The 23,567-nt window shown below is 37.3% G+C and overlaps 11 protein-coding genes across 11 annotated transcripts; 5 read left to right on the top strand and 6 right to left on the bottom strand.

Annotated features, from left to right (window-relative positions):
- Positions 1–13: 13 nt before the first annotated feature.
- C9374_003344 (uncharacterized protein) lies at positions 14–2,057 on the bottom strand (the record flags this gene model as incomplete). Its single annotated transcript, XM_044692862.1, has 2 exons — positions 14–508; positions 558–2,057. The coding sequence occupies 2 exons, from the start codon at positions 2,055–2,057 to the stop codon at positions 14–16; spliced, it is 1,995 nt and encodes a 664-aa protein (XP_044549522.1).
- Positions 2,058–2,295: 238 nt separating this feature from the next.
- C9374_003343 (uncharacterized protein) lies at positions 2,296–3,411 on the top strand (the record flags this gene model as incomplete). Its single annotated transcript, XM_044692861.1, has 1 exon — positions 2,296–3,411. The coding sequence occupies one exon, from the start codon at positions 2,296–2,298 to the stop codon at positions 3,409–3,411; it is 1,116 nt and encodes a 371-aa protein (XP_044549521.1).
- A 27-nt stretch (positions 3,412–3,438) lies between these two features.
- Positions 3,439–4,641, bottom strand: C9374_003342 (uncharacterized protein; the record flags this gene model as incomplete). Its single annotated transcript, XM_044692860.1, has 1 exon — positions 3,439–4,641. The coding sequence occupies one exon, from the start codon at positions 4,639–4,641 to the stop codon at positions 3,439–3,441; it is 1,203 nt and encodes a 400-aa protein (XP_044549520.1).
- Positions 4,642–4,749: 108 nt separating this feature from the next.
- On the bottom strand, positions 4,750–7,367 carry C9374_003341 (uncharacterized protein; the record flags this gene model as incomplete). Its single annotated transcript, XM_044692859.1, has 3 exons — positions 4,750–4,926; positions 5,040–6,874; positions 7,211–7,367. The coding sequence occupies 3 exons, from the start codon at positions 7,365–7,367 to the stop codon at positions 4,750–4,752; spliced, it is 2,169 nt and encodes a 722-aa protein (XP_044549519.1).
- Positions 7,368–7,481: 114 nt separating this feature from the next.
- On the bottom strand, positions 7,482–10,064 carry C9374_003340 (uncharacterized protein; the record flags this gene model as incomplete). The annotated part of the gene is made up of 3 exons (XM_044692858.1): positions 7,482–8,144; positions 8,198–8,539; positions 8,589–10,064. The coding sequence occupies 3 exons, from the start codon at positions 10,062–10,064 to the stop codon at positions 7,482–7,484; spliced, it is 2,481 nt and encodes an 826-aa protein (XP_044549518.1).
- Positions 10,065–10,236: 172 nt separating this feature from the next.
- Positions 10,237–12,255, top strand: C9374_003339 (uncharacterized protein; the record flags this gene model as incomplete). The annotated part of the gene is made up of 2 exons (XM_044692856.1): positions 10,237–10,878; positions 10,924–12,255. 2 exons carry the CDS (start codon positions 10,237–10,239, stop codon positions 12,253–12,255), a joined length of 1,974 nt encoding a protein of 657 aa, XP_044549517.1.
- A 355-nt stretch (positions 12,256–12,610) lies between these two features.
- C9374_003338 (uncharacterized protein) lies at positions 12,611–15,591 on the top strand (the record flags this gene model as incomplete). Its single annotated transcript, XM_044692855.1, has 3 exons — positions 12,611–14,461; positions 14,545–14,709; positions 14,875–15,591. The coding sequence occupies 3 exons, from the start codon at positions 12,611–12,613 to the stop codon at positions 15,589–15,591; spliced, it is 2,733 nt and encodes a 910-aa protein (XP_044549516.1).
- Positions 15,592–16,543: 952 nt separating this feature from the next.
- C9374_003337 (uncharacterized protein) lies at positions 16,544–19,471 on the top strand (the record flags this gene model as incomplete). The annotated part of the gene is made up of 1 exon (XM_044692854.1): positions 16,544–19,471. The coding sequence occupies one exon, from the start codon at positions 16,544–16,546 to the stop codon at positions 19,469–19,471; it is 2,928 nt and encodes a 975-aa protein (XP_044549515.1).
- A 10-nt stretch (positions 19,472–19,481) lies between these two features.
- On the bottom strand, positions 19,482–20,162 carry C9374_003336 (uncharacterized protein; the record flags this gene model as incomplete). The annotated part of the gene is made up of 1 exon (XM_044692853.1): positions 19,482–20,162. One exon carries the CDS (start codon positions 20,160–20,162, stop codon positions 19,482–19,484), a length of 681 nt encoding a protein of 226 aa, XP_044549514.1.
- Positions 20,163–20,338: 176 nt separating this feature from the next.
- Positions 20,339–21,214, top strand: C9374_003335 (uncharacterized protein; the record flags this gene model as incomplete). The annotated part of the gene is made up of 1 exon (XM_044692852.1): positions 20,339–21,214. One exon carries the CDS (start codon positions 20,339–20,341, stop codon positions 21,212–21,214), a length of 876 nt encoding a protein of 291 aa, XP_044549513.1.
- A 175-nt stretch (positions 21,215–21,389) lies between these two features.
- Positions 21,390–22,775, bottom strand: C9374_003334 (uncharacterized protein; the record flags this gene model as incomplete). Its single annotated transcript, XM_044692851.1, has 1 exon — positions 21,390–22,775. One exon carries the CDS (start codon positions 22,773–22,775, stop codon positions 21,390–21,392), a length of 1,386 nt encoding a protein of 461 aa, XP_044549512.1.
- Between the last annotated feature and the right edge of the window lie 792 nt (positions 22,776–23,567).

Here is a 23,567-nt window from a genome sequence, read left to right as displayed (position 1 = left end):
TTTATGAGCATGTTTACACACTTTGAAATTCTTGCACAAATTTAAGGTACTTGTCCACCTCATTTCCTGAAACACTTGGTTTCATGTTTTTAATGGATTCTGAAAAGTCCTCCATTTTCAAATTCAGCCTTAATTTTCCCTCTTCTTTTAACTTCATAATTTCATCTGTTGATTTGTTTTCCAGCTCTTTTCTTAATGGACGAAGCGCAGCTTCTTTACAGATTAAATGAATATCAGCTCCACTGTAACCTTCTGTCATGGCTCCTAAACCTTCCATGGAAACATCGTTATCAAGATCTTGGTCTTTGAGGAAATTTTTGAACAAGGCTAGTCTAGTTTTTTCATCTGGAAGAGGTATATAAATTCGTTTTTCAAGACGTCTTCTCATTGCTTCATCCAAATCCCAAGGTTTGTTGGTGGTGGCCAACACCATCACCCTGCTATTTTGACTGTTAATTCCGTCGATTTGAGAAAGTAATTCGCTCTTTAGTCTCCTCGACGCTTCATGCTGTGATAAATGTTAGGATTGTACTTTGTTTCTCACACTTGACACTTACCTCAGAAGCACTACCTCTTGTCATCATTAAAGCGTCAATTTCGTCAAAGAAAACGGTACTTGGACTATACAACCGAGCAAGTTGAAATAGTGTCTTGACCAATCGTTCTGACTCTCCATGATATTTTGAAACCAGTGTCGAAGCACTACAGTTGAAAAATGTGGTTTTTCCTTCAGTGGCTACAGCTCGAGCGACCATAGTTTTTCCGGTTCCAGGGGGACCAAACAGTAAAACACCTTTCCACGGTGACCTTAACCCGGCAAATATGTCAGGCATTAACAATGGGAGAACAACTGCTTCTTTCAGCAATCGTTTGGCATCATGAAGCTCAGCAATGTCGTCCCACTTTACGTTGGGGTTGAATTCTATGATATCTCGTTTGATCATTTCTGCCAGTGATTTGTCGACATATTCTGGAAACGGCCTCTCTATAAGGGGCAGCTCTTCTATTGATTTTTGCTCTTCTTTAGGGTCAAACACCTTCCATGAATACACGGTTGCTTTGGACGAAAATACTCCCATCCCAACTCGTCGTTCTTTGCTCCCTTCTGTTGAAAGAGGTAAAATTACGTCATTGAAAACTTCAGCACCATTACTTTTTAAGGTCAGCTTTCGGTCTGTTAATGAAATTTGAATGTCCATTAATTTTAAAGGTGCCAATGTCTTATCAATTGCTTGCTGTACAGGTGTTGTCTTCTTGCTTTCAACTTTGTCTATTTTCCAATATTTTTGACCGCAATTCATGATGACTGCAATGTACTCGTCTTTAAACCTTTTGCTGATCCCATAGTCAATAACGATGGCAAATTGAGAGTTCTCGTAAGGTTTTTGGATTTTAAGGAATGTATGGATGGTAAAGTCTTCACTTTCCAAGTCCACAAACGCCTTTTCTTCATATGTTAATATATACCAATGAAGAGAGCTTGATTCAATATTAATTGTTGGTTTTCCGTTCAGATCACAAACTGATGTGCATTTGCCCCTTCCTAGTCTTTCAGTCCAATTAAATGTATTACTTTCAATGTCACCAGATTTTGGGACTTGTATTCTCTGTGGTAAGACATTTTCAAGTTTTTCCTCTTCAAACTCTATATCCCACTGATCTCTGCCAAATGCACCAGTTACTTGTTTTGAGACCTTCGGATTGGTTGACAGGTCCTTTGCCGATGATTGTACTCCCAGCTTTTTTGCAATGGTTCCTCGAACAGCGTCAGATTTTTCAATGTGCTTCGTAGGCATGATCCCTTCCTTTGCGAGAATATCTTTCCTCCCAGTTACAGTTCGAATAGGATCTTTGACGACTTTTTCCGATTTCTTCGGAGCAGAAAATGTTTTTTCATAGGTTGATCCAATCCTTTTGCTTGTTGTTTTTGTTGCAGCTGATTTTGATGATGAAGCAACAGAGCCATTCCGAGATGAATGAGCATTATTATTTGATGATGTCGTGTTATGTTTCAAAGCAGAAGCCACTCCTGATGAGTTGTTTTTGAATTCATGCATTTTTTACATGTAAATTCAGAAAGCGGGAAATTTTGCTGCACTAAAATTAGTAGTTTGAAGAACAGAAGAAATGGTAAAGGAGCAACATGTTGCTCAAATAATAGTCATTTGTTTTTATTTAAATGAAACTTGAATATTGAACTGTTTTTGCAATTTCAATGATTGAATATTTGTCTTTCTTTCTTTTTTGGTTGATCACCCGCAACAACCGTTCTATTCAGAGTGGGACTTACAAAAAATGTCTTCACTCTCTCTTCTCAAGAATGCCCTGAATCAAGTCAAAAATGAAAAGAAGGCACTGTTAACGGCTGCTGCTTCATCGGAACCACAGCAAGAAAATACCGATCATGCTAATAATAATAACAATTCAGCATCCTCATCATCAAAACGATGGGTGAAGAAGAGTGAAATTGAGGAGTTGCGATATAAGAAAGTTTTAGAGGAGAGTAAAAAAGGAGTTAAAAGAAAGCAAGAGGTATCCATAAATTCTGAAAATAATCGTGATGGAGAATCAACAAGTTTAGATCCGAATCAAAAGAAAACAAAAATTGATAATGATGATGACGATGATAATTTGGAAACAATCCCAAGAATTGAAGTATTCAGATTATTGCGTTCCTATGGAGAACCAATAACGTTATTCGGAGAGACAGATAAACTCAGATTAAAACGTTTGAAAAACATTCAGACAACTTTAGGAGAATTTAAAGGACAACAAAACGACTTTGCTAAAGCTTTGAAGGAACGAGAGCAAGAGGTGGCCGATGAAGTCAATACGAGTGGTATCGAACACTCATCCAATGCCGAAAGCTCAACACGTCAAGATGGTACTAAGAAGGAGAAAATTAAATACAAAGGTGTTCATCACAAAAAAGAATCAGAGGACGCTTATGAGTTTGTATTGAGAGTTTTAAAGAGATTAATGAAAGAATGGCAATATTCCCTTGACGAATTACCAGAGCATGTTAAAAAGTCCTCTCAAGGAAAGCATGACGCAACAATTTTCAAACAAACCAAAACATATATCAAACCCCTCTTTAAATTGCTGAAAAAGAAACAATTGTCAGACGAAATTCTCAAGTTTTTAGAACCAATTTGTACATTTATGGCGGATAGAGAATACGTAAAAGCAAATGATGTATATATGGAGTTGGCTATTGGAGATCAGCCTTGGCCAATTGGTGTAACCATGGTTGGTATCCACGCAAGAACTGCGCGTGAAAGAATTGGTTCTGACAAAATCAAACACATTCTCAACGACGAAGAACAGCGAAGGTACGTCCAAAGCGTGAAGCGATTGCTGACTCTGGCACAAAAACTTTATCCAACTGTGCCAAGTAAGATGGTCGAATAAAGCTGTATTGAGCATAAATAATTGTATTTATCGTTTTCTGGCTTGTACATGCAAATAATAAGGAGCATACTTTGTAGTTTCGTCATCGTATTTCTTTTGTACTGAAATGTCACAAAAGCCGCTGTTCCATAAATTTTTCTCAAACTCATACTTCCTTGCAAAAAGGGGTTCAATAGCACTCTGATCGACATGCTCTGTTTTAAAATCAAGAATGCCATTACTTCTTAAAATTCGAAAATATTGCATGATTACAGGCTTGTTCAATAAAATGTTATGGCCAATAAAGTTGAAAATAACTTTTGAAAATCTATGTGTTGGAAATGGCAGTAGATTATCCTCGTTAAAAGCATCTCCCACTACATCTGGTTCCTCTGCAATGTCAATATCCAAGGTAAAGTTCATCTCAGGTGTATTTGTGGTTTCATTATGCTTGTCACCGATCACTAAATTTTCCCCTCGAAATTGGCTAATCATTCTCTTGCTAAAGTGCAAAGGAGCTTTCTTAATATTCATTCGTCCATTACCACTACTAGTAAATGACACAATATTTAACCCCTTCTCCAACCACAAATCAGAAATTTTCAGCTTTCCAGAATCAATTAAAACACAAATATAAGGCTCATATTCTGGAATAGATCGAGGAAATATCACATTCACCCACGCAAATGAAAATCCAACACATTTTGCTAATTTTGACTCATCCACAGCGTCAGGAATATATTTTCTTTCAGTCTTCTCTGCTTGTTCGTCATCACTGTCCTCATAATAAAACTGCAAGCTCCAAAACTTGGCAACAAATAAAAATGCTTTAGATAACATGTACAATTTGCCATGAAATCGTCTATCCTTTCCATATTTGAAATCAGAAAGTAATTCAATAAGAATATCTTGAGGAGTTTGACTCTCTATGGCTTTCTCAATCACTACTTCAACTGGTGTTGAGGCTTCTACATGATCTTCTGATGTAACAAGGTTATGCTCGTCATGAACCAAATGCTGGCACTCCTCCGGAAATAGTGCAGCCATAATGGAGTAAAAGGCTTGCTCTTCTTCATCATCCCGATAGGTGATTTTTTCTAATTTTGAAAATATAGAATTTACTTTTCCAAATAATTCAATGATTTGTGGATCTTTTTCTTCGTAATCTTCGTGATGATGATGATGGCAACATGAATGATCATCATGATCGGAGCATGAGCCATTCTCATCGTCATGGACTGTTTCGATCATTTTTTTTTAACAACAAGGATTTCTAGTTCCAAGTTCCGACAGGATGTATCGCTATTCCAAGCTTTAAAAAAGTGTTCAAACAATAGAAAATCTCGACTTATTTTATTGCTACTTCTTTTTAATGAGAGATTGCAGACCTGTTGTCCAATATTTCAATTCTTGATCGCTGGTACATTGTAATTCATACACTCTTCCAGTAGTGGTTGAAATATTAAATCCATATTGAGTAGCACCTGGAAGAACATCCAGAATATCATCCACTCCAATAGCTCCCTTAGATTTTCCCTGTTTTTTGAAATGAAAAAATTCACCATTTGTTTCACATGTGATCGCATTCACATGATTCAATCGTTTCAAAAAATTCACATCATATTATATTTCAGTTTCACTATACTTACTCCTTCTTTTTCATAATAACACAAATAATTTCCTTCCAAATTAAACCAACGTTTTCGCCATAACTTGACAAAACCTTTTTCTCCCTTCTTTTGTAAATATCCATGAAGTTCTTTTACGGGAGTCGAAGTTTTTGATTTTTGTGTCGTGCCAGTTGTTTTTGTGGGCGTTGGTGATGAAGATGTTGCTGGAGAGTTCGTTTGGGATGAAGTGACTTGAGATTTCTTGGTATTCGTGTCATTCTCGTCGTCAGCATCTTCATCTTCGCTGTCATTGCCACGAGTGGTCGTTTTAACACCAGTCGTTGTAGTGGTCATTTGTGAATGGGTCACATTCTTCTTTTGAGAAGTTGTATCTGTCACCATAGTAGTACCAGCACTTGTTGTCAATGTAGTAGAATTCGTAGTATTCGTTGAGGGTTTCTTTTCACCCTTATTCATAAAATCTTCATCCTCTTGTGAATCCTTTCCTTCATCATCATCGTCATCGTCGTCATCTGATTCTGAATCGTATTCTTCTTCCACAATTTTTGAAGTTTCCTTTTTCGTTTGATTCGATTGGGAGGATGCATTCGTGGCAGCCAAATGAGTTTCTCCCTTTTCAAATTTCTCCAAAGTCAATTCTGGATTTGGATTCTTATCGGATGGATGTGGTTTCAAAATTGCTGCAGTGTGTGTCTCTCCACAGCACATGTAAAAACATTCACGAGTCGTGGTTGGAAATGGAAACTTTTTAGGATACAACAGAGAAGCTTCATCAATACTCAAACTTTCATCATTAAGCTCTGCAATTCCTAATTTGTTATCTTCATTATTTCCCCAAATGTACAATTCATCACGTCCACCCTTGTTCATGGAAGTATCATCGTCTGAATTATTCAACACAATGCAACCTGTGTGAGTAGCAAATGAACTCTTGGCAATGGATTTCACACGCTTTCCTTCCAATGCATTTTGAATGACACATAAAAGAGTTCTTGGAGCTTCACCATGTCCTCCTCCGTCACATCCGCCTTTACCACAACTAAACAAACGTCCATCTGAAGTCAATGCCAAAGTATTATATTTGAGACATTCGATCGCCACAAAATCAACTTCATCACTTTGTTTAAGATTTTCCTCTGTTACGAGATCTCCAACTTGAACCAAATCGACGAGACGAGGATAAAAATCAGATTCTTGTTTCATGTCGAGAATTCTTCCCAATGGACCTAAAAAGTTGTTGCCCCATGTGAAAATTTCGTTTTTTGCAGTAATACAAGCCATGTGAGATTGTCCACAAGCAACATGAATAATTTCTTCCTTTTCAAGAGATTCATAATCATTGACATCATCTTCCAAGTCATCCACTCCATCATTCTCAAGATTGTCTTCAGAATCATTGAATTTTTTTCCAGTGCTTGTCACTCCAATGACACGTTTGGGTTCAAAGACATCCTTCTCATCTCCGTGACCTAACATTCCACAAAAATTCTTACCCCAAGTATATAAATGTTTATCACGTGTGATGCAAGCCATACATTCTTCACCAGCAGCAATAAAAATACAATTTGAAAAGTGATCGATTCGTGTGGGTTTGGGAACTTTAAATTCCTCAAAAGAATTCACAATTTCTTCTCGATGTCCCAATTGACCATACATTCCACTTCCCCATGTGTAAATATCTCCAGATCGTGTCAGGCAAGCACAAAAATTCAATCCACAAACTATTTGAATGACATCCTTGTTGGAAAGTTCTCGCCAATGAACCAATGAGTTTTTAGTGTCATCCACGTCTTCATGTTCATAATCAGTCATGTACCAACTTCGAGAACCAAGTGTGTAGACTTCTCTCTTTTCTATTTGAAGATTGTTTTGATAATTGGTTGATAATTTGAACCACAAATGTTGGTGAAAGGTTTGTTTGTTGTTGTTGTTGAGAGATTTCGAGATGAATTAAAATGATTGTGAATATATGGTTGGTTCATCATGATAAATTGTTGTTGATCGGAACGATATTAGTAGAAGGTGAGTGTGGGTGTGTGTGAGAATGACCACAGTTGTATTCGTTCATTCAATGTTGTTGAAGTTTGGGATTTTTCGCCAGTCATGTCGGATCGAAGTAACATTAAACAATGACAAGTATGCATCATGAAGAACACAAATGTCAAAGATTTTCTCTCAAACGCACATACCTGTCAAAATTGCAGTAAAACCCAATCCACAAGCAGCCATCAAAACTGGAACATCAAAAAAGTATGGAACAGCAGTGGGCTCTTTGAGAGTGCCTTCGGTTTCATTGCGAGTGGTTTTACCCCACACAAAAACGCGTCCTGGTTTCAAGTCTTCCATTTTTTTACAGGGTGCAGTGACAACTGATAGGTGATTTTTCTGAACAAACCACAGCGAAAGCTTTCCGAAACGCTGAGATTTTTGGAGTCACATTGTTTCCTTGTAATACTAATATTATTTTATGGAATCTGTAGTAATGCCACTGTTTGGCCTTGGAGACAATACGGTTGCAAGAGAACTTTTTTTCGTTGGGTCCAGTTTGGTCATTGATAAGGCATCTTGAATGCTTTTTTCCAGCTCTGAAATTTCAATATCAATTTCGTTGGTAAATGATATGAGCTCATTGAGGTTCTTGTTATCAATTAACTCTTCTGTGATGTCTCTACATTCAGAGCAATGGTAATGATATGAATTAGTAGCTTCATCTAACCTTTTGATCCTGTCGCTATTGCAACATTTCACACAAAATGCATGTCCACAACATAGGATTTTTGGTTTCAGTGTTGGTTCTTTACAGCTTGTACATTTGGTATACTTTTCCACGCCCTCGTATAAGGTCTTAATGCGAAGAGCCACCCTATCAGCAAGAATAACCTTTTGTGACAACACTTCATAACACTTTTTCAAGTATTCATTCCTTTGCCTGAGCTCATACACAACGTTTGGATCAGGAGGTTGTGGTGGTTGGTATGGTTCATCGAATTGAGCCTGACTAAGACCTTGCATGACTTGCTTTTCTTGTTGCGACTTGATAAGCGAAGCATCGAAAAATGGAATCTGTGCTTTTTGATTAGCAGCTCCCCCAGCTTTTTGTTTTTCATAAAGTTGATCTCGTAACTGGACAAGCAAGGAATGTAAAATATACTCTTTAGATCCAATACAATACTTACAAATGAAACTGTGTCTCTAGTTCTAGACAAGTTTTCATGAAGCTCCTTGTTAACAACAAACATGTCGAATATTGCTTTCTCGTTTAAGGTTCCATCTTCGTTGTAAAAGTGTTTTAAAAAGTCAGACATGACATCTTGCTTCTCCTTTAAAGTCATTTTATCATTCTCTGCCATAATCGTGGTAATAGTATTCTCTGCTCGCTTAGACGGCCGATCATTGTAATACTTTTCAAATTCTCGTCTTGAATTTTCATATTTCTGCTTGTATGAGTTCATTTCACTCAGCAATTCCATAGCTTCGTCATACCTCTTCTTCATTTCGGCCATTTGCTCTTTCAATTTCTTGAAAACGTTGTCAAGAATAAGAAATGGCCTCAAACATTGTACATACCTGGTTTTGTTTTCGTATGGTTACATCTCTAATAAACTCTTTAACAATGCTGTTTGATCTTTTTTCTTCAATGTGATTAATTCGTTTTGAATGATGTTTTGTTAGGTTTTCAAACTCTTTCTTCACTGACTGCTCTATTTTTCGCACCTTTTCTTTGAAAGAAGAAGTGATCTTAAAAATTAGGTCATTCGTAATCTTTACATGCTCCTCTATAGAAATATGATCTTTACCCTTTCTCTTGTTCTTTTCATCTTTTACGTTAAGGTAATAAGACGACTTTAGCGAATCGTAAATTTCATTTTCTGATTCTGAGGTTTTGAAAATTGACTCGACGTTATGTTCATACTGGCTGAGATCAGAGTCTTTTAAAAAGTGCCCTTCTTCCATCTCGTATTCTTCCTCAATGTCTTCTTCTTCTTGTTCTACTTGTGACGAAGGAGATTCAGACCGTCTCTTCCGCTGTGATGTGGAGGGAAGGGATTTGGAGCCACCTTGTTTTACAGGTTGATATCTTCGACCTGTTCCAGCACTTGCTGCTCTACTTGTCAATGGCTGTCTTTCCAGTAACACTGAGTCAGCCCTAGATGTAAGAGAAATAGATCGCTCAGTTATATCATCACTCTTTATCCAATTAACACGGACTGAATTGAGACTATTACCAAAAGAGTCAGGTCGTAACATGTCAAGAGTATCCAGTGGTAATTGAGGAATGTGCAGTTTGGTATGCATTCCATCTTTTGCAAAAGGTGCTTGAACACTCCTTGGCAACACGTCAAATGCTGCAGAAGGCTCAACCACAGTGGTCACAATAGGTTGATTAAATATTTGTTGCTCTTCTCTTGTTATTGGAGTCAACATCTTGTCCGTTACACTTTCCCAAGTTCTGGGTGAGGGTGCAATAAAACCTCCTCCTTTGACATTTTTAGGATCTACTTGATGTTTTAAAATTGGAAACTTTTTAAGGAAAAATTTTGAATAAGAGGATGATGGTACATTCATTGGGGTGGTAAGTGAAATCATTTCTTCGTTGGTGTTTGTTTTTAAAACTTTATCAGAAGGAGTCAATGAAGGAGCGTATAAATCAAATAAAGCAATCTTGTCTTTGACACCAATAGACTTGGCTCTTCTCGTGGAAGATGTATTGGGTCGCTGCACCGATGGCTTTTTGTCATCGATAGTTTGTTGTGTTGATGATGTGTCAAGGTTATTCATGCTTTGAGCGTGTTGAAGAAGAATCGTTGATCCCGAAGTTGCAGTAGGAATGATGGTCGTACTGCTTCTCACTCTGGCGTTTTTACTGAGGTGAGTGTTTCGATTGTTATTATTAAAATTTGATGATGATGGGTTTATATTTTCCTTGCTTTCCTCTCGGAGCAGCTTTTTGTTTACATCATGGTTTGATGCTCCGAAATGTTGCCGCCCGTGTGGGAGTGATTGATCAGCAACACTGGATGATGGAGATAGCAACGAGGTCATTTTCTTGTTCAATATTTACGATTTTTCCAACATAGTGAGCGTTGAGTTTGGAATTGAAACGTCTGAAATTACTCTTGCACTTATGAAACCCGATCAAGGCGTTTTGTCAACAAGAGGTTCATGAAGGACGAATTTATTGTAATTATCAAAAAGTGATTTTCGTGAAGAAAAAATGTCTCATCAACAAACAACGGTGTCAATGCTGATCGCAGCCAACTATCAGCAATATGTTGATTATGTTGTGTATTACATTTCCGAGCATCCATTCTTTAAAAACAATCCTAAATTCCCTCCAGAAAGTATTAAACAAATTGCAATCTTTTTTATTCATGAAGCCCAAAAGACTTGTTCTACTCCAGAAGAATTAAATAGCTATTTGCAAATCATCCCAAAGAAAGCAGAAGAATATTATAGGCCTCAACTGGATGCAAGTACTCATCGACAACAGCCTAAAACAACACCGACATCTCAACCACAGCAACAACAAGCACAACCTGAACTCAAACAGGAGACTTCTACTACTCATGTACAGCCTTCTACTGCTCCTCCTGATCAAAAGCAACAAGTTAAAACATCTACTACACCACAATCATCACCCCAACCAGCTCAAAGCCCTTCACAACAACCCAATGTCGCCGAATCCATCTCATACGAATCATTAACCAGTCCAGAACTGATCAAGAAAGAGTTTTGGAGAGTTTTTTTTACTTTAAAAAAAAGGAAAGTTGGAAATGTGGATTTAATAGTTCATTTATATGAAGAATTTAAGAAACTTTCGCCTCAAATACAGTCATGGATCCATAAAGTAACAGAAGTAAGTATTTGGTCAACATACACGGTGCATTTCAACGCAACTAAGACGCCTGACAATGGAGATCTATTAGCAGAGTTACAAGACATTGACAACAAGTTTAAGAGGCTGATAAAATTTGTGAAAGATTGTTTTTTAAGCATTCATGAGCATTATCATAAATACATGGAAGTTCTCAAGGAGCTGGACCCAAAGGAACGAGAGAGCAAAGCTTTCAATAATCTAGTTGAAAAATCTCCGGTGGAAACATCAAAGGAAAAAATCAAACTTTTAACACAAATGGAGGTAATTTTGACTACAGAAAAAGACAAACTCACTAAATTTTCTGGAAAATACGAAAAGAAGCTGGAGGAAATTCAAAGAGTTAAACAAGAGGCTCAAGAATTTTTAAAATCACTTTCAGACCCAAAGAAGAAATTGGAAAACGACCAACGTCTGAGCCAAATATTTGACAAAGTTAAGAAACATATACATGTACCCACATTTGATGATTTACTTGAAGAAAGTTCTGAAAAACGTAAAATGGACCAAATAGAGGAGGAGTTACCATCGAAGAGTAGAAAATTCGAGAATGGGTCTTTGGAGAACGAAGTGCGTAGAACTCGACTTTTCAGCGCTTTTCTTAAATCATTACTTCACCGGCAATATTATGATTCACTCTCATTTATGAACTTTATTTCTCAATTTACTAATTCCCTTAAACAGCATCTGAAGATCGAAAACGGATCAAACTTAGATGCCTCCATTGACTTGGATATTAGACATTACACCAAACAAGAATTAGAAGCAACTAACCAAGCAGAAGAAGAATCCTCTACTGGTGTTGTATCATCACCGGCATCACTTTCATCAATGAGATCAACATCAGAATCATCCATGGCAACGAATCTTACTGATTTACAATCTCTATCCATATTTCAAAGTGAAGGCTTTGTTGAAAATTCTGTAAATTATGTCATTGAGGTCGCTATCAGCATTCACCTTTCTAGACGCTTTAACCAGAAAGAAACGGAAAGAACCTCAGCTCAATCCTCGTCATCAGTTGACCTTTTACTTTGCCCACCCTTGAGAATATTTGTAAACTTCCATCCAGAATCTAACTCAATTCAAATCATGGATCCTGGAGTTGATTTTAACTTGGACAATGCAAGCATATTTCCTTCGAAACAAAACTCCTTGATCATTCCAACAACAGAATTTCTGCCAACTGCTCATTATTCCCTTCTCTCAAATACTCTTTTTCAAGCTGTGAAACAAGCAATCATCAAAACATGTATGAATGGCACTGTACAGCCTTCTGAAAACCAAATTCTCTCCCTTATTCATGCATACGTACAAACAAGCACTCAAGCTCTTGATGCCATTAATGTTGGTATCTAGATGGCGGCTGAGTAGCAGATGCATAGTACTGTGTTTTATGGACATACCCATCTTTCACAAACAATTAATAAATGACAAGTCTATTCTAAATGAACACAACGTCACTCATGTAGCAATTCTTAAAACTGCAAATCTAGAGCAAATCTCTCTGTTGTTGCGAAGTGTTGCATTTGTCTTCCTCGCACCAAATAGAAAACCAAAATCGATCCCCACGAAATCTTTTGACATTTGGCAACAAACAAAAATCCGATTGAGCCTTCACCGCAAGCACTGCTGAAAACATCCAGACATTGTTTTTCCTTTTCTCATATGAACTTGTCATTCACAATAATACAAACACTTCATCAACCCACACATGATCACTACTTCAACAACACCAACCAAAGAAGAAGACTCTTCAACAACCAACAATGATGGGCGTGATGATGAAGGAAAAATTCATCATCCTCCATCTATCACGACCACAACACCCAATGATGAACAACAGCTGTTCTCTCTGAATGATGATGGAACCACGAACGCTCCTTCCTTCTCACTGACGACGGAAATTATTTCAACAACGAGTTCAAAGCCACAACAACCATCTCCTCTTCTTCTTTTCAATTCAGTGGAGCCTTCTCCAACGCTCTCTCCTCGGATACAAGTTGGAATGAATCATCAATCCGTACCATCGTCATCGACAACAACAACATCTACAACACCCACCCATCATACAGCAACATCATCGTCTTCTTCCTCCTTGTCCAACCAAGATCATTCTTCGCCATCATCATCTCCACATTTACTCTTTCAACAATCTCCATTATTGAATCATGAAGAATTGGAGGATCTACTTCGTCCCTCATCATTCGGAAAGCGTACGGATTTGAATGAATTACTCTCCAAGTCAGCACCAAGCTTGAATCCAACCATTAGTACAAACAATCAAAATAGTAATATTAGCAACAGCGCCAATGAGCTCTCAGGTTTGGAAAGCAACACGAGTATGATCCTCTCGATAGGATCCAAACTTTCAGAGGTCTCGTCTTCCTCCAAAAAGACAACACCCAAATCTCCAAAATCACCCAGTTCTGCCAACTATACCATACAACCATTACATTCAAAAACAGTCATGACTCCAAAACATTCTCCAGTTGCTTCATCTTCCTCCAATACTGACAGGGACTATCCATCCATGATCTCCATTACAACTCCTCCTCCCCACGTTGTACAGACATCGGCATTCTCCTCTTCGGAAGATCATCTCATTCAAGAGCTTCTCTTTCAACCACACATCGGAGGTGATTCCAAAATTATAAACTCGAGTTCTTCTGGTAGTGGTCGATTCCGAAGTAAATCCTCATTGACTCCTTATTCCCCTTCCATTGGACCCACCCTTCTAGAAGGAAATTCCATTCCACTGAATCCCATCACGCCCACCAAATTGGCATTTTTAAGGAATGCAACCTCCAACTCGATCAAGGGTTCTTCTTCTCCCCATGTGGAGAGTCCTGGAGGAGTGAGTGTGGAGAGCGTCATTTCATGTAAAACAGTGGATTCTCCAAATGATGCAAGTTCTGCAAGTTTGAAAGGTTCGAGTCAATTAAGGGAAACTCTAACACAAAGTTTGAAACGAAAATATTCAAGAGCTGGTTCTAAATCAAAATTATCAAGTCGATCAACGCTCGGCGATGAGAGAAGGCTTTCTTTGAGTTTGGAAGCACTTGGAAGTGTATTGGAGCATCATGGAGTGTTAATTACAGAAGCATCGATGCGTGGCTCAGAGTTGTTACAGGCAGTACTTCAAATTCAGTCCATGAAAGAAATTGAAATTCCAAAATCAACAACACCCACAGAAGAAAATGAATCAAATTTGGAATTGGAAAGAAAAAAGAATGAATTGCGAGAAATTCTCAAACAATGTGACAAAATGCAATGCAATTCCAAATTATATACTGCATGCAAAGAGAATGACGTTGTTACAGCAACTTTAATTTTGGAAGAATTTATCTCAAATTGTGACGTGAATTTTAGAAATGGGCAAGATATGGACAAGAGTTACTTGCATATTTGTGCTAAAGATAATTATACTGAAATTTTAGAATTACTGCTTGACAGTGGAGCAGATCCTAATGTGAAGGATAAGATATCTAGGACTCCTCTCCATGTTGCTTGTGCTGCTGGTTCTCATTTTGCAATGGTCTTGTTATTAGGACATGAAGCAATGGTAGGTTTTTTTTAACACCATTTGATACGAATCAATGACGTTTTTTGCGCCATTCATCATCTATTGGATGTAAATCAATGTAGCCAAATGTAAGAGATGAATATGGATTTTCACCTCTCAGTCTCGCTCTCAAGCAACATTATTTTGACATGGCAAAAGATTTACTCTTGTTTGGAGCAGACGTGAATTTGAAACAATTTGATGGAAGCACTCTTTTGCATGACTTTTTTGGAAATGGTGATCTTGATGTAAGTTAATGAGTGTGTGTGTATGTGAATCCAATATCAAACGATTTATTTCTTCCATGTTTCAAATATTATTACTTTCTGAAATTTACGAATTTACTTTCACGCATTTGAAACAACACTAAAACAATTGCAAATTCATCCAATTTCACACAACCCTAAAATTAGGTGGTAAAATTTTTAGTGAGTGATCTTCCTGATTCTCACACCTTATTAACCATGGTTAGAAATGAACATGGTTGGTCAGCACTTTTCTGTGCCATCCAAAATTCCCAAATTGATGTCATTCGATACCTTCTCAATTCAAAATATCAAGCTCAAATATTTTCCTCACTTTCAAACTCTTCAAACAGTGGAGAAAACGTGTTTCACATTGTGGCACGAAGTGGTGATGTAGACATGCTCTCAGAATTAATTAACATTTTCAATGAACGAGAATCTCAAGAACACAAAATGCTTCTTCAACAGACCATGAGCAATGTACCCAATTACATGAAGAATATTGTCAGTCATAGAATTCAAACCATGTTAAACTCTCCAGATAACATGAGAAAGATGACACCGTTACATCTTGCCGCGAAAACGAAAAAAGCAGTCATGGTACGAGAATTGTTAAAATTGACCACTACGAGTAGTGCATCTGGAGAATTACTGGATAAGAAAAAGAAATTATATCGAGCAGTCGAGGTGAATGTCATGGACAAGAAGGGAAATACACCACTTCATTATTGTTTATTCGATATGAAGGAGAAGATGGATTTCACCTCATCCGCCATTTTAACATTCCTCGTTTCATGTAAAAATTGCAAAATTGATATCAAGAATGAGAAGGGAGTTACGGTAAAATCCCTTGCCAAACAATATGGTATCATGTTAAAGGAATAAACCGTAATTCCTAACTGTTGAGAGTGTGTTGAGGTAATGACTTCTAATTCTCTTCCTTCATTTTAAATGTTTCCAATACCAATGAATAAAAAAGGCTACAGCACTGCAGGTTCCCAAGTTGTCTCCAACCTCAGTACTGATGCAGCTCGACGATGCTTAACTTCTCAAATCGGACGGGATGAGGTGCATTCATCGTGATATGGCCGTAGCCATTCATTATCAAAAGTTCATTGTTTAATCCAGAACCACCATGAACAGGACTTTCTCTTCTATTGTAAGTGAGCATTTTGAATTTCTCTCGTGTTTCAAATCATGATTGTGTGATTATAGTATTCGGACCCAGGAATTTGATTGAATTGACAAATTTATTTCTAACGGGCTGATATAACACTTTCACTTTTTCATCTTTCTTGATTCTGTAATTTTAGAGTTGGATAATTGTTTTCACTACCCAACAACACAAAAATGTTTTTACAACAAGCCAACGAGTACTATGGGGGCCAAATTTACACCATATGCCAAACGAGATCCATCGCTCTCAACAAGAAGAAGAAGAAGGCACTCATCATACATAGCAAGACTGGCCAGCGAAAGTGAACTCCGGGCTTCAGGGACACGATTTATGTCCCTCGAAAAAAAAAAATTTCTGTAGTGTGAACTTGAGTCTTCAATTTCAGTTTTGAGCCATGTCATCATCCCAGTCGATTACATAGCAAGACTGGCCAGCGAAAGTGAACTCCGGGCTTCAGGGACACGATTTATGTCCCTCGAAAAAAAAAAAGTTTCTGTAGAGAACCGGCTTAACGCTGGCAAAGAAAAATCTTGAAATTGAAGCTTCCAAGTTCACTGTTCTGTCAATAGAGAGCCCAGCGACAGGAGTTGGCGACCAAATCCATCCAGCAACCCGCTCTGTTGGCTTGTCTTGCTATGAAAATGTTTTATTCATCAAAAAATGTGTGAAGTTTTGGAGATCAAACACCAATTACCTCCATTCCACTCTTTGAAATCATATGAATACAATGGACAGCAATACTTTGCAGCAGATGAAATTATTGATTCTTTTTTTGTTGGAAAAAACGAAAAAACATCAAGATTACTTCTCACCATTAAAGATGGCAAAGATACACTCAATCATCAGCAGCAACAGGCTATCGGATTGCCATCTCCCTTCCGCAATGGAGTCATCATCACGAATTTGGTAGCTTCATTACAAACAATTCTTAAATTATCTACAGGCAAAAAAGATCAAGAAAAACTAATACGCCACATATTCACCACTTTTTCAAAAGAAACGAGCTTGGTTGATGTTATGGATTTTGATAACGAGATCGATAGTGAAATATGGAATGATTGTGATCAATGTTATAGTAATTGTGAAGACAACAACAACTTAATCAACGAAGCCGCTCTTTATTTTGATGACGTAGACAATGACGAAACAGAAGAAAACGATGAAGAATTTAGTGATGATTTATTTCAGTTCACAAATTTCTCCTCAATAGGTGAACAAAATCAAACCGATCAAAGTGAAGATAACACCATCAATACCATCTTGAATTTAATCTCTGAAAATGAAATGAACACGCAACATCAACCACCAATTTCAGATTTTCCATCTCCACCAAGCCAGGACCAGACTCAACAATTCAATCCATCTCAAAACACTCACCCACACAGCCCGCAATTAAATCATATGGATCCGTTTGTGCATACTAATGAGCTATTTCATCAACAACTCTCTCAACATTGGCTTTGGCATTACTTGAATACTCATTTACACTCTCATGGGAATGGATTGACTAATAATTCACAACAACTTACAAATGAACATCAACAACATTCGCATCCTATTTTCACAAACCATGCTTGTTCACATCATCCTATATCAAGCAATAAAGATACCAATACCGTCAACATGAAATTTTGGGAATGTTCACATTGTGGATGTCATGATATCCAAGCACATGACCATAAATATTCAAGTATGCAGTTAGGACAAGATTCTTTTACTCGCAATAACAAAGATCGAGCTAGAGAAATGGTATCAGTATTTGAGAAAATGTTAGGGACTCTTGGACACAATATTCACGCCTGGTTTGAAACATTCTTGCAAACAAAAGAAGGCATTCAAAAAACAATTAATATTATAGAAAAAAACTTGAAAGAAAACATTCGGTACAAACAACTGAAACAATATCTTATCGAAAAAAGAGATCCTACAATAGTTCAGTATTGGAGAGACAATAATTTAATTTCTGATAATACTTATCACAACCTTCGAAAAGAAGTTTCCTTAATGAAGGAGTTGCCTTGTAAGAAAGAAATGAGTAATTTAAAAAAACAATTGAATGAGAGAGTGGAAGAAATATTCAAATTAAGATGCCCAAGTGCTGAATTCATTGGTCACATCATAGATTTAGATGAAGCTATTTATTATATTCTAAAGTTATATCGATCTCTAGGAGGAAAACTTAAAAAGAAAATATTTTTCAAAATTTCTGTGGATGGACGTGAAATTAACAAAGTGAAACAAGTAGCCGTTGCATTAGTTCCTCTTAATTTAAGAGATGTGTTTCCTTCTCAAGCTGTATCCTCTGTCTTTTATATTGGATTATTTCAAATGTCTGAAACAAAAGAGAGTATTAAGGAAACCATTGGAACATTGACAGACGAAATCAAAGCTGTGTCACAAAAAACATATTTTGAAAAATCTGAGGTTCATTTGTTCTATGTTTCAGACATGCACAATGTTGGATTTACATTTGAATTTGATATTTGTCCATACTGCATGGCAAAAACTGTTGAAGAATTTGGAGCAAACAATCGAACAACCCTTGGAGGTTCCTTGCCATTCAGTCCTAAAGATTTAATTATGTGTGCTCTTCATGTTAAACAGCGATTAGTTGAAAATACAATTGCTTATATGGCTTCAAGTGGGCAATACAATAATACCATATTGCAGAATTTGCAAAAATTAAAAGGATTAGAGCATTTTAATTGGAGAGAGTTGAAACAACGAGTGACTGAATATGGTATTTCACAATCGTCAGAAAGAGTTACTGCCAAATCGAGCATGCTGTCTGGGGATCAATGCAACACAATTTTAAGTAATGTTGAAGTGATAGTGAATGACATCGAACAGCACACTAAGGAGAAATATTTGAATATTTTGAAATTATTAAGGAATATTATAATTATCGTTGAGGCTAAACAAGATGATCCCAATACTAAACAAATACTTACACCAGACAGAATCTTTAAATTGGACAAGATGATCATGGAGTTTTTATGTGCTTGTTATCGAATATGGAGCAAAGGTATCAAAGCTCATTATTTTCATTTTCTTACACATCTTCCATCTATGATGACAGAATTGCTCGACGATGACTTGTCCTTATCTATTTTAAGTAATCAAGGGTTCGAACGTTCTCATTTGTTTCACCATGCCGTGTTTAATAGAGTGATTAATAACGGTGGTGGTCGTCACAAAATTCATGTAACCAAACAATTGCTGTTATGGCAATGGCGAAAAGTCCTGACTGCGATTGATATAGGAGAGAAATTTGGAAGTACTTATTGGAATGAAAAACGGCTCAAACAAATTTATTCATGGAATTCAATTCACCTCAAAGAAGCACCTCAAGAATTACACGATTTGTATTACGATTTGGATGAGTCGAATGTGGATCTTGCTACTTTGCAGCAAACTATTTCTACAAGCTTTCAAGAACAAGAGCAACAATCACAAAACACAGAAAAACAATCAGAGAAAACGACAACCAAGCGAAAACAAGCAAAGAATACACGACAAAGCGACCAGGCGACCAGTTTTAGTGGAACAATGAGTACACAAGTTTCTCAAAAGAAACGAAAATTTTAATCGAAAATTTTCAAAAGCTCTCAATCCAATATTTTCCATCCTTCGCTTGAACCCAATGACACAAGTAGGCATAATATAATTCCAATCTGGTGTCGTAAGAGATCACCAACTTTGATACAATGCAACGGTAAGCAATATTGTCGAAATCTTCACTTAAATCAACTTGGAATCTTTTTCTAAGATTATCACCAACGTTCTTTTGATTTACGGTCATATAATTTTTGGCCCATTCACCATCTCCAAAGGAAGGAAAATTTGGATATTCAAATTCATATATTATGTGACGATTGATTTCAGTGTCTCCTGTTCGATTGATCCAAGGAGAATATTGTTCTATTCTTGTGTACATATGTGGTTTCATTGTACGACACATATACATATCAAAGGTTTGTTCCTCACACTCACCAACTGGTAAACGACATCTTGCTTGTCCGTTGCATGGTGAATTAAAATCCCACAGAAAGTTTACGAGCTTCATTTCCATTCTAGATGCTTGTTTGTGATGGTCTTCATGTTCATAGTTGATGATGGACAAAGGACTTGGGTGCATATTTATGGGTACCTCATCGACCTTCACAAAGGCCTCCAATGGATGGCATTTGTAACGTCTCTTCCGTTTCCCTTCAGATTTACCTTCATCTGACTTTGTGTTGGTTGATGGTAGTCTCTTTGTTGATGGTTCCTTAGGCATGTTGTTGATGATGTGGTGGTAAAGCACAACGATGATGATTACTAGATTGTTGTTGTGAATTTGTTTTTCGATGAGTTGTTCAACCAACCGACATGGCCGCTTCCCAAGTCATTTATTTTTTTTTCAACTCCTGAATCCAAATCCATCCTGCAACACGGAGGGCTGGCAGTCTTGCTATGCATGGTACTGAACCCGATCTTTTCTTTCAATGTGCTTGCGAGAAATTTGCTGGATTTGTTCAAGACCCACAAGTATTTGTGTGGCCTCCAAAGAATTTAACGTTTCAGCCACACCGACCCGATGATGATTTTGCTTTTTTAAGTGGTGTCGATGTGGTTCATCATTTGGACCTCCAACCGCAAGTGCATGCCGACCGTTTGAGGACACAATATTCATTGATTGTTTTTCCACTCTATTCGGGTTGTGCCGTTCCATCCACTCAAGAGCAATGTTTTTCAGAAGTGATGGATCTGATCCGAGATTTGATTGTGCAAAAACAAATTGCAGTATTGTTTTTGAGAGGAAGTGAAAATAGTGCTCCGTATCGTCTTGGTTATGTTTGTGATGGAGTAGAAGATGGCTTTGTAGGATACACAACACAAAATGAACTTGAAATGGATATGAATGAATTGAGCGAGTTGGCAATGAGGAGTCGAGTATTGACCGAATTTCAAAATTCAAAATTGTTTTTGGATAGTATTGTGCGAGTGGATGAAATTCACAAAAATAGTACAATTCCAAACACATCGTTCATTTGTGGCATACCGAGAATGCATTTGAAGAATAGTTCAGAATGGCATTTGGTTATTGGTACAGCTCGAATGCATCCAAATGAGGCGACCGAGTGTTTACTCATTCACAAGGAGCATCGATGCTTTTTCACTCCATGGTACGGTATGCCAACGAATGAAGAACTATCTCATCACATTGTAAAATATTTTTGTAAATTCATGGTGGAGGAATATTTTGTGAAAACTGGTGCTGATTTTCAAACCAAGCTTAGAAGCAGATATCAAAATCAGCAAGTAACAGACATTGTCATTATTTGTTAGCACGTAATACGTGAAATTTCCTAGGAAAGACAAGTCTTGATTAGGTCACCATTCTTTATTAGAAATTCGTTCTTTTATTTCATTGTGCTGACCCTACAAGAATGACTTTAGGCCATTCTTTTCGAGGAAACAATTCAAAGTTAAAACAAATTCAATTACATTAATAAATTATTATTTATTTCTTTTTCAATGCTGAACTGAAAGCAGAAGTCATGGCAGCCTTTTTCTTGTTCATGTAGACAGCTTGTGTGTTACTTGATTCACAGGATGTGGCTCTTTGACACATTTGAGCGGACCAATAATTGTTGAGCATTTTCGATCCAACATTGGAATATGTGGTTCTGTCCACCATATTATTCTTACAATCTGTCAAATCCTTAACTAGACCCACACAGAATTCATCTTTTCCACTCACTGATTCTTCAATCTTTGCAATTGCTTCAGTAAGTAACTTTCTTCCTTCTTCGAGCTTTCCTTGATCAGAGAGAGTCTTTGCTTGCTCCATAGCTTCACCAGATTCAACTCTGTTTCGTTGAATATCTAATTGATAGTTTGCAGTCTTCTTATCTGGGTCTTGACTGCTTTGTCTGTTGACAATAATTTCAAATTCAAATCCTTCATTATCTGTATTGATGACGTTGAAGTATTGTAATTGCAATTTAGCCAATTCTTGCATAGCGACAGGACCGTTCAATGCTGGAACTGTGAGTACAAAGACCAAATCCTTCTTCTCTTCAGAATAAATGTCACCCACAGCAATTTCACAACCTGTACCTCCTGTTAAATCTGTCTTTCTAAATGTAGTAAAGACCTTTTTCAATTTCACGTTAGAGTTTGGCATAATCTTAACTTTGATGTTTTGTGCCACGACACTCACGAGACCACCAATCACGTTACCAAATGCCTTTGGAATGTCATCGACATTATTCAAAAAGTAATAGAGTCCATTTCCTGCTTGAGCAATGGAGGTCAACATGTTTGCATCTGTATCAGATCCAAACCCAAAGGTAAAACATGTAATTTGCTTTCTAATTTCTTCATGAATGGTCGTATTCATTTTCGACACAATTTCTGTCGTATTGGTGATTCCTTCATTGGCCAATCCGTCCGTAAATAGTAAAATTGAAGTGACTTCATTACAAGCTGTTCTTTGTTTGATCAATCTCAATCCTTCAAAAAGACCACCACTCAAATTAGTACATGTTCCTGCGTGGATGTTATTGGCAACTTGTTTAGCTTTTTGTTTACCATCTTCATTCATGTTGGTGAAGGCTAGAGTGGTGATGACGGAACTATCAAATTCAACTAAAGCTACACGATCAGTTGGTTTCAATTGATCAAACATGAAGGCGAGAGTTGATTTGACCAATTCAATCTTGCTACCGGACATGGAACCTGATTTATCAATCACGCAAACGAGATCAATTCCTGCTCGTTCTTTTCGTTCATCGGCTTCATATTCAGGAGCTTGGATCGAGGCAACACAATAGAGATCGGTTTCCTTGGGATAGGCTAATCCAGGATACTCGCAACATCCAGTGAAGGTAAGTTGAGTGGACATGTTGTTGTTGTTGAATAATTGTTAGTAGAAGTAGTTAAATGATTGTTTGAATTTTTTTTGTTGTTGTGAAGTTAAAAATTTTGGGAGACCTTTTTATAGCCTGCAAAATTGCTACAGCATGAAATTAGAGTTCATTGTTCGAAGGAAACGTTGGAAATGGTGAAACGTGAACATTGGGTTTCAAAACGTGATGTACTAGATTGCGTACGTTGTTGTGAGGTGGCAGGTATAGAGATTTTTGAACCAGCAGTGATTGGTTGTGGATGCAAAACAATGGAAACCTAATTACATTTTTACAAGGAAGGTCCATACTTCTGCCCCTCACGACTTGTTTTTGGGTAGTCCCTTATTCTCAAGTTTCATCGGTTGTTGTTGTTGCTGCCATTTATCGGTCCCTTATTATCATGTTTCATCCAAATGTTATTATTGTTCTCAAGAGTTGCAAATGTTTTGCCAAAAATCGTTATGCAATTACGGGCGGACCTGCCTAAAGCTTTACAAGGCATACACCCTCTCGGTTGGAATTGAGGAAGAGTTGTTGTGTAATAAAGTACAATATAAAGTACAATGTAAAGTAATGAAATAAGTATTAACTCATTCCATTATGACATACAAAAGCACTCAAATGATGCATCAAGAAACGTCTTCCACATTACCACTGTCGGTACTGTCACTGCAACCAGGGTTGTTTGTTATTGATGGCTTTTGGTGCACGCAAAGTCATAGTGTGGTTCAACACAACTCCCCTTTTGTGTGATAATCCTCTGTGGCCAACAAGTCAACAAACTCGCT

This window comes from Naegleria lovaniensis (genome assembly GCF_003324165.1).
Source record: "Naegleria lovaniensis strain ATCC 30569 chromosome Unknown tig019, whole genome shotgun sequence".
Taxonomy (NCBI): domain Eukaryota; phylum Heterolobosea; class Eutetramitea; order Acrasida; family Naegleriidae; genus Naegleria; species Naegleria lovaniensis.
This window is presented reverse-complemented; position numbering and strand designations above follow the sequence as displayed.